The 11,887-nt window shown below is 36.9% G+C and overlaps 1 protein-coding gene across 1 annotated transcript; it reads left to right on the forward strand.

The window, feature by feature from the left end:
- Positions 1-1,319: 1,319 nt before the first annotated feature.
- Positions 1,320-5,979, forward strand: LOC145636803 (uncharacterized). Its single transcript, XM_081688349.1, has 8 exons — positions 1,320-1,398; positions 1,487-1,824; positions 2,000-2,248; positions 2,511-2,788; positions 3,459-3,908; positions 4,027-4,604; positions 4,763-5,199; positions 5,491-5,979. Exons 1-8 carry the CDS (start codon positions 1,320-1,322, stop codon positions 5,977-5,979), a joined length of 2,898 nt encoding a protein of 965 aa, XP_081544475.1.
- The last annotated feature ends 5,908 nt before the right edge of the window (positions 5,980-11,887 follow it).

The following is an 11,887-nucleotide window of genomic DNA, read 5'->3' on the forward strand; positions in this document are numbered from 1 at the left end:
AAACTAGTCCCTTTTAGTTACAGTAGTCGATTTATGGGTCTTCTTCAATAGTCCACCAAATTCAGCTAGCCAAACTCGTCTCTAAATTTTGGAATTACTTCATTCTTCTTTGTCCACCTTTGAATATCAATAATTGGGTCCTCTTCGATTATTTTTTGGGAAAAACTTTAGGAGATACCTTACTAATTCTATTATTTTTGGGTGCAAAAAATGGAAGGGAAAAATTGGGGGGAAAATCGGGGATTTTCTCCGCCATGAATTCGAGAATTGGCTCTTTCTCCATTCAATAATTTATTATGAAAGAGGGGTTAGTTAGAGGTGCCCTCACTCCATTTTCTACAATTTTTTTGGATGCTTTTAATTTAGTCCCCACCACTTGGACCCCCAACTCCATTTACTTTATTGAATTTTTGGAGGATTTTATTTTCCTTTTTTTAAAACCCCTTAGTTGAGTTCAATTGGACTATACTTAGTAGAGGATGATAAATTCTTCATCAAAACCATAATTTTATTATAAAACAAACAAATTTTAACTCTTTCAAATAACAAACTATAAAAATGGATTCCTACAAAATTATAAGCTCTAATTTGGGGATTTTTACCCCCATCGTGTGGGCCAATAGGAAAGAGACATGTGTCTGCCCTATCGAAGTCCACTTGGGCTCACCATGTTAAGACACGTGGCTCTAGGATATTCATCAAAGAATAATGGCCCAAAAGACATAATTCTAGATGTTTGGCTTTTGTTGACTTTTCTCTCTTCTCTCTCCTCTCCATGATTCTTCAACTTTGATCGGTTTTTTATCAATTTTGATCTCCGATGGCTAAGAAGAAGAAGCATAACACCCCTACACCTTAGTTCGTACAGCAGAAGACTACTCATGAACCTTTTGATTCGAATTTGCAAAGTTTGAGAAATTCAGGCATTTTCTTTATTCAAAGTCCGATTCAGGAGACTAATGAACTGTTACTCCGACGCCGGCGCTGGTCAATCCAATTTGTGGACCTATTCCTCGAAGTGATGCAAAGTCTATTGCCCTATTTTTTTGAAGCAACTTCTAGACCAGCAACTTCAAATTCCAATAAAACAATACCTAGGGTTTCTAGGTTTACTATTCCATTGGATTCTGCTGGTGGTCTTCCATCTGATACCACTAATCTCGATCCTCATCTTGCACCCTCCACTGAGCATAATGCACATAAATATGGTGAAGATCGATCTAGTTTATTCACTGGAAAGTTGAGTGCTAAAAAGGAGCTCCCCCGTCCTATGTTGCCCCGATGGGAAACAGATTCCTCAGCTGTAGGATTATGAACTTATGGAAGGTAATAAGAAGTGGTCTAATGCTTTAGTTTTCTATGTGGTTGGATATTATCCTACTATAGCTGTTGTTCATCGTTTTATAGCTCAACAATGGAGCAATATGAAAAAAACCAGACATTTACTGGCATAATGATGGCTATTTTATCATTAATTTTTATTCAGTTGATGATAAGGATACTCTACTTTGCCCTGGTCCACATATGTTCCTTGGAAAGCCAGCGATCATATTACCTTGGAGCCCTAAATTTGATTTTGGTGCAGAATTCTTGAGAAATGTCCCTTTGTGGGTTAAGTTCCCTAACTTGCCTTTAAATTGCTGGGGTTCTGAAACTCTTAGTCGTATTGGTAGTCTGCTTGGAGTACCAATGTATGCTGATGAGTGCACATCTAGACAACTAAGAGTGCCTTTTGCTAGGATCCTTATTGAAATAGATGTTACTAAACTCTTGCCTAAATCTATGTTTGTTGAGAGTCCCTCAAAGGAAATAATGAAGCTTAAGGTAGTGTATGAGTGGACCCCACCTTTTTTCTCTAACTGCAACAAGTTTAACCATGATTGATTTTCCAAAGCTCCTTCTACTACTAAGCAGATGCAGCCTAAGCAGCCAGCTGTTCCTATAGCTCCAAAACAGCAGCAAGTTTGGGTTCCTAAAACCAAACCTGCTGCTCTTGCAGGTTGCAGCTGCTGCTACTTCTAACATTTCTGTTCATGGGCAGTCTACCATCACACTAAATGTTTCTACTACTCATAACAACTCATATAAAGGTTGGAGAATAGTTGGGAAGAAAATTAAGAGCCAACACACTAGAGTTAATCAACCAGCTGCTACCTTAAATGCTTTAGTGGCTTTAATTGAATATGAGATAGAGGGTGCTGGTGGCTTTACTATTAATCCAATCGGGAGTGAGGATAATCCCCCTTTGGTTTCATGATTATCTATATTTGGAATGTTAGGGGCCTGAATGACCTCGACAAAGTTGCTTCTGTAAAGAGGCTCCTTCACTCTCATTCAATTGATGTTATTGGTCTTCTTGAAACAAAGGTGAAATTTAAGAATAGTGCTAGTTTTTGAAGAAATTTGGCCCTGCCTAGACTTGGGTCTGTAACTACTGTAGCTCTACTAAGGGTAGGATCTAGGTTGGTTGGAATGCTAATAGAGTTAACGTTAACATTATGCAAATTCAGAAGCAGTTTATTCACTTTGTTGCCTGTAATAAGGACTTATCATCCTATATTCAGCTCACTTTTGTATATGGTCTTCATTCTTTTTATTTTAGGCATCCTCTTTGGGATGGCATTAGAAATCTCTCTATTCATCAGATTCCTTGGTTGTGTGTTGAAGATTTTAACTCTCTCCTTAATTCTCAAGATAGACTTAATGGAAATCCTGTCTCTAACTATGAAACAAGGGATTTCCATAATTTGATTGATGATTTGGATCTCAATGAGCTTAAGAGTAAAGGGTAGGGATGGCAATGGGTCAGATCTGGACCAGGTCCAGATGGATCCGGATCCAGATCCGACAGGTCCAACGGATTCGGGTCTAAAACGAGTCTAATATATCTTGCCTAATTTTTTGCAATAAATGTAATGTTTGGGTCAAAAAATGCATTTTAAACTTTCGTCGGGTTATTAAGTTCAACCTAAATAAAATTTATACAAGTAATCTATAAACACAAAGTAAATAACAAACTTATACACTTATATTATAGAATAAAAGTTATAAACAACGAAAAAGTACGATGTTACAAATGAGCAAGTGAAAAAACAACGATGATGTATTCGATATGAGCATCCAAAATTCACCTTTTGAAAGGGCTAATTTTTATCACTACTAACATCATCAACATTTTTAATAAAGAAACAAAAAGTTTTAGTTTTTTTTAATAGGAAAATTAAAAAACGGGTAAACGGATCTGGCTCCGAGTCTAAGAGCCAGACCCGGATCCATATTCTTTTTTTCAGAAGGACCCGGATCCGACCCGAATCCGACAGGTCCAAAATTTGAAGACCCAGATCCGTGCAAAACGGATCTGGATCCACGGATCCGGGTCGGGTCAGGTTTGGATCCACTACCATCCCTAGTAAAGGGGCTTTCTATTCTTGGTCTAACAAGGCTCATTCTGGTCCTAGGAACCTTTCTAAGATTGAAAGAGTCCTTGGTAACCAAATTTGGCTTGATAATCATGGGCATGTGGAGACTATCTATCTAGCTCCTTCCTTGTCTGATCACAGTCCTTTATTACTTGATATTTGTCCTGCTCTTGTAGGGAAGGGTAGGCCCTTTAGGTTTTTGAACTGCATTGCTGATCATCCTGAGTTCTTAGACATTGTTTCTCATTCTTGGAATTCTGGAAATCTTGGAATTTGGCAAAGGCTTAAATTTGTTAAAGCTGGAAAAAAATCTTTGAACTGCAAGCATTTTGGTGATCTTTCAAAGAAGATTGACCAGGCTCACAATGAACTTTCAGATATTTTGAATTTAATTATTCAGAATCCAGATGATAGTGAGCTTTATGCTAAGGAAGCTGATGCTATTACAGTTGTTAAGCACTGGACTAATACACAGGAAAGCATTTTCAGGCAGAAATCTAGAATTCACTAGATCAAGCTTGGAGATGGTAACTCTCACTATTTCTTTTCATTGATGAAGACTAGACAAGCTAGAAATAGGATTGATTCTATTTATGACTCTAACCAGGTGTAAGGACCCCAATGCTGTTTCAAATGAAATCCTCTCTTTCTATAAGTCTCTTTTAGGGACAAAATCTCCTTGTCTCTCTGTTGTTGACCTTGTTACTATGAGAAGAGGTAAACATATCAATTCAACTACTCAGCAGTATCTTATTCAACCTGCTTCTCACTCTCAGACTGATAGTTCTCTTAAAAGCATTGATAACACTAAGGCCCCTAGCATTGATGGCTTTAATTCTTTCTTTTTCAAGAGGGCTTGGCATGTAGTGAAAGATGACATTTATGCTAGTGTACTTGATTTCTTTGATAATGGTGTGTTGCAAAAGCAATGGAATTGCATTTCTATAACTCTTGTTCCTAAAATCCCTAATGCTTCTCATGTTAAGGATTTTAGGCCCATTGCTTGTGGTATAATGTTATATAAGCTCATTTCCAAGATTATTACTGCTAGACTTGCTTCTGTCATTGGTGATATTATTGATAATGATCAAGCAGGGTTCATTCCAAGAAATCACATTGGTGATAACATCTTACTTGCAACTGAGCTTATTAAGGGGTACAATCACAAGTTTATTACCCCTAGATGTATGATCAAAGTGGACTTGAAGAAAGCTTATGACTCAATTGAATGGGACTTTTTAAAGTCTGTTCTCCAAGAGTTAGGCTTCCCTTAGATTTTTATTGCTTGGATCTAGAAATTCTAATTTTTGTCTCTTATTCTATTCTCATTAATGGGATTCCAGCACCTCCCTTTGAAGAAAAGAAAGGTTTGAGACAGGGTGATCATATGTCTCCCTTTCTCTTTGATATAGGTGTGGAATACCTGTCTAGATGTCTCTATGAGCTTAGCTTGAACCCTGATTTTAACTTTCACCCTAGGTGTAAAAAACTCTGTATAACTCATATGATGTTTGCTGATGATTTGCTTATGTTTTCTAGAGCAGACAGTGAGTCTGTCAAGATTCTTTTTCAGGATTTCTCTAAATTTTCTAAATCTTCAGGTCTCTCTGCTAATCTTAATAAAAGTGAAGTCTATTTTGGTGGTGTCCTTGCTGATAATCAGACTGAGCTTAGAAATTTTCTTGGGGTCTCTCAAGGTATTATTCCTTTCAAATATCTTGGTGTGCCCCTTTCCTCTAAGAAGCTTACTATTTCTCAATGTAAGCCCCGTATTCAAAAGGTAACTACAAGAATTCAAGGGTGGATGGCTAAACATCTCTCTTATGCTAGGAGACTTCAATTAGTCAAGAGTGTTCTTTTTGGTATTCAGACATACTAGGCTCAAATTTTCATTTTACCGAAGAAAATTATGAAGGACATTGAAGCTAGGTTCAGGTGCTTCTTTTGGACTAGCTTCTCTACTCCTACCAGGAAATCTTTGGTTTCTTGGAACAGTGTAAGTCTTCCTAAGGTTTGTGGTGGCTGAAATATTTTGTCTCTCCCTGAGTGCAATAATTCTGCTTTCACAAAGCTTCTTCGGGATATTGCTCATAAAGCTGACAATTTATGGGTGAAATGGGTGCATATTTATTATTTCAAGCATGGAGACTGCTGGACTGCCCCTATCCCTGCTAAATGTTCTTGGTTCTTGAAGAAAATTATGAGTTGCAGAGATATTGTGAATGATTTAGAAGGATGGGATGGCATCATTCAGGGAAACAAAATGAAGATCAAGAAGCTTTATTCTTCCATTAGACCTCAAGTTTCTAAAGTGCCTTGGAAAAGGGTTGTCTTTAATAATTTGGCAACTCTTAAAAGTGTCTTTATCCTTTGGCTAGCTTTGTGGAATAGACTATTCACTAAGGATAGGTTATTGCAATGGCATATCTCATGTGATCCAAAATGTTTCTTCTACCTGAAAGAGAATGAGAGTGTGCAACATTTGTTCTTTGACTGTGACTTTTCTAGACAGGTTTGGGGAAAAATCTTAAGCATCTCACAAGTGCCTAAATCTGTTTAGAGATTTGATGCAGAAATTTCTTGGATAAAGAAGTATTGTAAGAAATCCAACACTAAGAGCCAATTGCTTCATGTTGCTTTCACTGAAGTTGTTTACAGTATCTAGACTCAAAGAAACTCCGTCTTTTTTACAAGGAGCTACAAAAATGCTAATAGCTTAGTTAGAGATATTATCTTCATCACATCTTGCAGATGTCCTTAAGCTAGCAAGAAATATTTGATTGTATAGTCTGTGTTCTTAGTCTGTTTTTGCTCTTTCTAGACCTGTTTTTCTGGTGTTTTGCTGCCTAGTTTGCTATATGTTTATGTTCTGGTTTTTCTATAGTACCCTTCCTAGAAGGTGGATGCAGTGGCTAGTAGTTCAGTTGGGGTTGGTAGCTTGGTGACTCAGGAACCCTTCCTAGAAGGTGGCCTACTTCTTCTTGTTGCCTTTAGGTTTTGTAGCCTTGTTGGGCTTTGTAGACACCCATTTGTGTCTCCCCAAAACCAAACCCGGTGATGAGTACCTTTCACGTCGAATCATAATCGAATGAAGTGAAAGTGTGGAAAGTCTAAGTGTTGCGGATAGTTTTAATTTCTTTTCTTTTCTCTCTGTTTTTGAAAACCTATTTATTGAGGAAGTTATGGCCAAATTACTAAACTGGGCTCGGTTTGAACCTTATATGCGGCCGAATGATCTAGAGGAGGGCCTAATATGGATTTATCATTCCTAATGCAATTAGGAATGGTTTTAGTCTTCTAGATTCTTTTAGAAGATTCTTTTCATTCTTAATTCAATTAGCATTGATAGATTGACTTTTGTTGACTTCTTAGAGTTTTAATCATAATAAAAGAGTGTTTTTGAGGAAAATACGATTTTATCCTCCTGTACGGTTAAATTTTATCTGGTTTTAGAAAACGCGTCAAAACCTGATTAGCGCCTAACGCCAGCATTAGCGCCTGGCGCTAAGCTTGGCGCCTGGCGCTAGCATTAGCGTCTGGCGCTAACTCTGTTTTTTCACGTCAGAACTCTGGTTCGATTTTCTATCTTTATGGCTGATTTTCTCTATAAATAGCTTCCTCAAAACTCCGTTTTGAATCATCTACAATCACCAATTCTCATAAATTCTTATTCTCTCTAATTCTCTTCTCTCTCGAAGTTTTCTCTCTCTCTTTTCTAAACCAACTACCCTTTTACATATAAAATTCCGTATTCACAAGACCTAGATACACCTAGCATAATTCGAAGTTGCCTTCTCCCTAAACGTGAAAGGTTTAATATTTCTGAGGGTTTGGTCCCAAATCTATCTTTCAATTATTTAATTTAATTCTTTGATTTTATATTTTCCTTGAAGTTACTAACGTGTGTATTTTGTTATTAGAAAGAGATACGAGGCATCCAAGTAAGTGTTTTAATTGTTTACATTGTTATTATGATGTAGAAATCATACTTAGATTGTTATTATGATTCCTAGTATCATGTTAGGATATTTTCTTAATTTGATGTTTAGGGTGACAACAATAAATTTCTAGTATCATGTTTAGGGTAAAGAATATTATGATTTCTATTATGCTTTTTGTCTTTTCTAATAGCATGTTAGTATCATGTTAGGACTAAATATTTGATTTTCAATGCTTAGTAACATGCTAGGGTTTGTTATTAATCTTGTTAGTATCATGCCTAGGATCTTGCTATTATTATGATTTAACATGATTATTTTGATTATTTTAATTATTATTATTATTATCATTATGATTACAATTATTATTTTGATTATGATTATTTTTATTATGGTTATTATTATGTTGCTTGATATTTATTTATTGTTATTGCTTGATCACACCTTTTATGCATGTTTAAAGGCAATTTGGTATTTGTAATCACGCTTAATAAGATAATTAATAATCTTGTGTTAGGGTAATATGATTATAATTCAACTGATCGCCAATAATAGTTTGTTTGTGCATTAATATTCAACCAACATAGATAAACAGGTTTAGGGTTAATCCTATTGATTGCATGTTAGTCAGAAAGCGCACATGAATACGATCAGAATAAAGTAGAGGCCTATTATTAGAGCAGATTCAATCTCTTTTAGGCTGGATTTGTACCTTCATCCCCGAACTACCAGTCATGGTTCCAGACCTATTAGAGTTAACGATCTCTTGGATCATTAAGGGGTGTAACCTTCACCTCGTGAACGGTTTACAAGTTCCTAAAACTTGTTGGCGACTCTTTTTCTCTATCTTCTTTCCCTTTGGACGCCACCGTACTTTAGTGTATGATCACAGTGGGGTTCAAGTTTGGGGTAATGCTTGAAATATTCCCTACAGGCTTTGTTTGTTTGGTGGTGTTTGTTTGACCCTAAGGGTCTTGTGTAGTTTGGGTTGGTTTCAACTTAGTTTTCTTGTAAGTTGTAACCTTTTACTTTGAAATAAAATTCTCTCTATTTGCCAAAAAAAAAAGAAAAATGGCCCAAAAGGGCCCAATTCCCTAGAAAGCCACAATAACGGCGCAGCCCAATCAGTCTAGGTCAGAATAACTAAGTCAAGGGCACCTTTTCCAATGACCCTATAAATAGGGAAATTCCCCTCATTTTTTTAGGCACGTTCATTTATTGCAAGACAATCAATTCTCTCACAATAGAGAAACTACCTAATCTCGGAATCTGAGAAGATCTCACTTTACATCTTCCGTACCTTTTTACATCCTCCGAACACTTTTTAACTTGATCGTTGGAGGCGGAACGCCAACCACCAGGAGTCTCCGTTGTTTTGAAGGTACAGGTGCCAGAATCCAGTCTTTGTGACGTAACTCTCCCGAGGGACACAGAAAACCCCGAAACAAGCTCCACTGATAGATCGGATGAGGATAGAAGGGTAGTACTAGCTCGAAAAGAGAGGGAAATACATTGCATGATTGACCCTGTCATCATCTCCACTTACCTCCCAATTCTAGCCTCGATGGCAACCCCTCCAACACAGCGCCGCACAAATATTTTACTTGCGGCGATAGACGACATGAAGAAGGTCATGTGCGGTTATACAATGATTACTTTGTAAAAGTTCTAGTCTACCCAAATGTCATGTTTTGACTTAAATTCCGAATGCACAAGCATGTGCTAGAACGTGTTATGTATGCAAACAGAAAATGATACATTGTTCTAACAAAGGAAAGACGCTACTAGGCGTCTAGGTTTGTCTCCACTACAAAAGTGCACTACATCAATTAGGCAGCTGTCTTATGATCTAGCCCCCGACACTTGTGACGAGTACATAAGAATAAGCTAAAGTACTTCAAAGTTGGCATTAGAAAAGTTTACCGAAGGTGTCATTAACAAATTTGGTGATCAGTACTTGAGACGAACAAATAATAATGATATGGAAAGGATGTTATGAATCTGAGAGGAGTGTGGATTTCTAGGCATGATCGTAAGCATTGATTGTATGCACTAGAAGTGTAAAATTTGTCCGCCGGCATGACAAAAGACAGTATCAAGGCACAAAAGGGGTAGCCACTCTTATACTAGTGGTTATTGCTGATCGAGACTTGTGGATTTGGCATTCTTCTTCAGGATGTCGAGTTCTTACAATAACTTAAATGTGGTACAGCGATCTTCGATCCTGTGTTTGAGGATGTGTTGGACTGTTGGAGGGGCATACCCCTCCTATAAGCTTTGTTGTTAATGCTCATCAATACAACAAGGGATATTACCTTATTACTGACGGTATTTATCACAATAGGCCTACTTTTAGGAAGCTTATCACTAGTCCGCAGACTCAAAAACATAAATTGTTTGCACAACATCAAGAAGCAACGAGGAAATATGTTGAGCGAGCTTTTGGAGTTCTACAATCTCGATTCTCTATAATTCGAAAACCATCTTTTGCTTGGGATGTTCAAATACTTCACAAGATTATGTTATCGTGCATTATATTGCACAATATGATCGTTGAAGATAGGAGAGATACGTATCTAAACAAGTTTGACACGTTTCACTTTATTGACAACCAAAGTGGTTCAAACGAGGACGCTTTCCAAATTGTAATGAGGGTGTGATAGAAATCAACATATACTTGCAACGAAGAACAAAGATTGAAGATCAACAAGCTCACTTGCAATTAAATCATGATTTGGTTGAGCACATTTGGAGGAAATTTAGGCGTAACGAGAGCAATACAATTAGATTTCAATTCTGTTAACAGTTAAGTATGTGTTATGTGTAATGCACTTGTTTTTTTTTTTTTTTTTTTTTTTGTAACTAATAAAAAAATCGTTTTTCGCATTTAAACAAACAAATTAATTCGCACACAAAAAAATCTAACGAATTAATTAATAAAACTAATTATGCTAGTTGTAGATAATTAACCACACTGATTACGATAATTTAGTTAATTTTTCATGCAAATAACGTTAATCGTAATTTCCTAATTGTAAGGAGGGTGTTCCCATCGTAGGGGATCTTTTTCCTTCAATGCTCATGGCCCTTTAAAAGCCTAGAACTTTACACTTGTTAGGCTGTATTAGGATTTGAATTCCTTATTGTATTGGGGGACCTTGAATTAGAATGGAGTCTATCATCACGTTTTTTTGTAAGAAACAAGTAGGAGTCGCCAATGAGTTTTAGGAAAACTCATAAACCTCGATCATGTCTTTCTCCCAAGTAGAGTTCAAGGGATATTTAGCACGAATTGTAAGTTTACCCATGCCCAAATTGGTCTACATAAACCAGAAATGAGTTCGGGAGCGAGGATACCAAGATAACGTTCCCTTTAGAGGGGAATCGCTATCTTAGCCCTGGTAGGCCTCTACTAGCTCTTCTTTTTTCACAATTTCATCACTAAAAAATATATTAAACGTGATACCTAAAAACTAAGTTAGTTGATTTTATTTACACGCGTCAATCACGTAGGAAATACATTGCAAAAGTCGTTATTCTTATTTAATCAATATTCGTGACAAGAACAAAAATAAACAAGATTCGCCTTGGCTTAAGTGATCAATCAACAATTAATTATTTAATTCTATTCTTTATTTAACGCAAGATGCTATGTGAAATTAATTAATTAAAAGTTCGTTTAAAGTGATCAAACAACACTAATTAATTAATTAAAGTTATTTTAAACAAGAAATGTGATTGATCTAAGTGCTCGGGAATTTACCACTTCTCTTTGCTAGCTAGATCTTCGTTTAGAACACTTATGGACTCCTTTTTGTTTGGGAACCTCCACCGTAGTAACAAGTATTGAGGGGTGAATGTTTAGGATAAGAGGGTTTGATAGTTCATAAGTTCACAAAGTTTCTGTCAGAGTTTTAGGTTAATTTCTGTCTGTTTGAGCCTGTATTAAGCCTCTATTTATAGGGAATGGGTACGTTTAGGGTTTTGAACATTCTGCCGCAGCAAGTGTCGCGCGCATCTGAATGGGTTGCGCGCAATAGCCCAACGCAAGTCACTGAGATGCGCTGCTTTGGGCAGCGAACTGATGATCTTGCGCGCGGTATTATGGTAAGATTTGATTTTATATTTTTATGAAATCTGAATCTTTCGCAAGCGCATCACTAGCAATTGCGTTGGGTGATGCGCGCAACTCAATACCTTGTGCGCGCCAGACCAGCGCGACTCATTGAGATGCGCGCGGATTTCTCCGCGGCAGCATTGAATTTTAACCTAGGCGCCTCTAAATTCGTCATAATTAGGTTTTAACCTAGGCTTAAGTCTAATTATGATCGGACTTAGTTAGTTGGACCTTATTGGATTTATTTTTGGGCTAGGCTAGTCAATTTTGTGTTCGTGTGATTCAATCGGTTATCCATAAGTATTCTTCATGCTGATCCAACACGAAGATGGTTTTATTTATTGTCATTGCACTTCCTGTCAGAATAAGAAGCCAAAAGCAGATGTCTACACTATTACTAAAGAGTAACTAAT

The sequence above is a fragment of the Chenopodium album genome, chromosome 6 (assembly GCF_948465745.1).
Source record: "Chenopodium album chromosome 6, dcCheAlbu1.1, whole genome shotgun sequence".
Lineage (NCBI taxonomy): Eukaryota > Viridiplantae > Streptophyta > Magnoliopsida > Caryophyllales > Amaranthaceae > Chenopodium > Chenopodium album.

Coding starts and splice junctions, on each gene's coding strand:
- LOC145636803 (XM_081688349.1), top strand. CDS start 1,320: ATGGAAGGTAATAAGAAGTGGTCTAATGCTTTAGTTTTCTATGTGGTT. Junction 2,789..3,458: donor AATGAGCTTAAGAGTAAAGG/GTAGGGATGGCA, acceptor TTCTGGTCCTAG/GAACCTTTCTAAGATTGAAA. Junction 3,909..4,026: donor ACACAGGAAAGCATTTTCAG/GCAGAAATCTAG, acceptor GACTCTAACCAG/GTGTAAGGACCCCAATGCTG.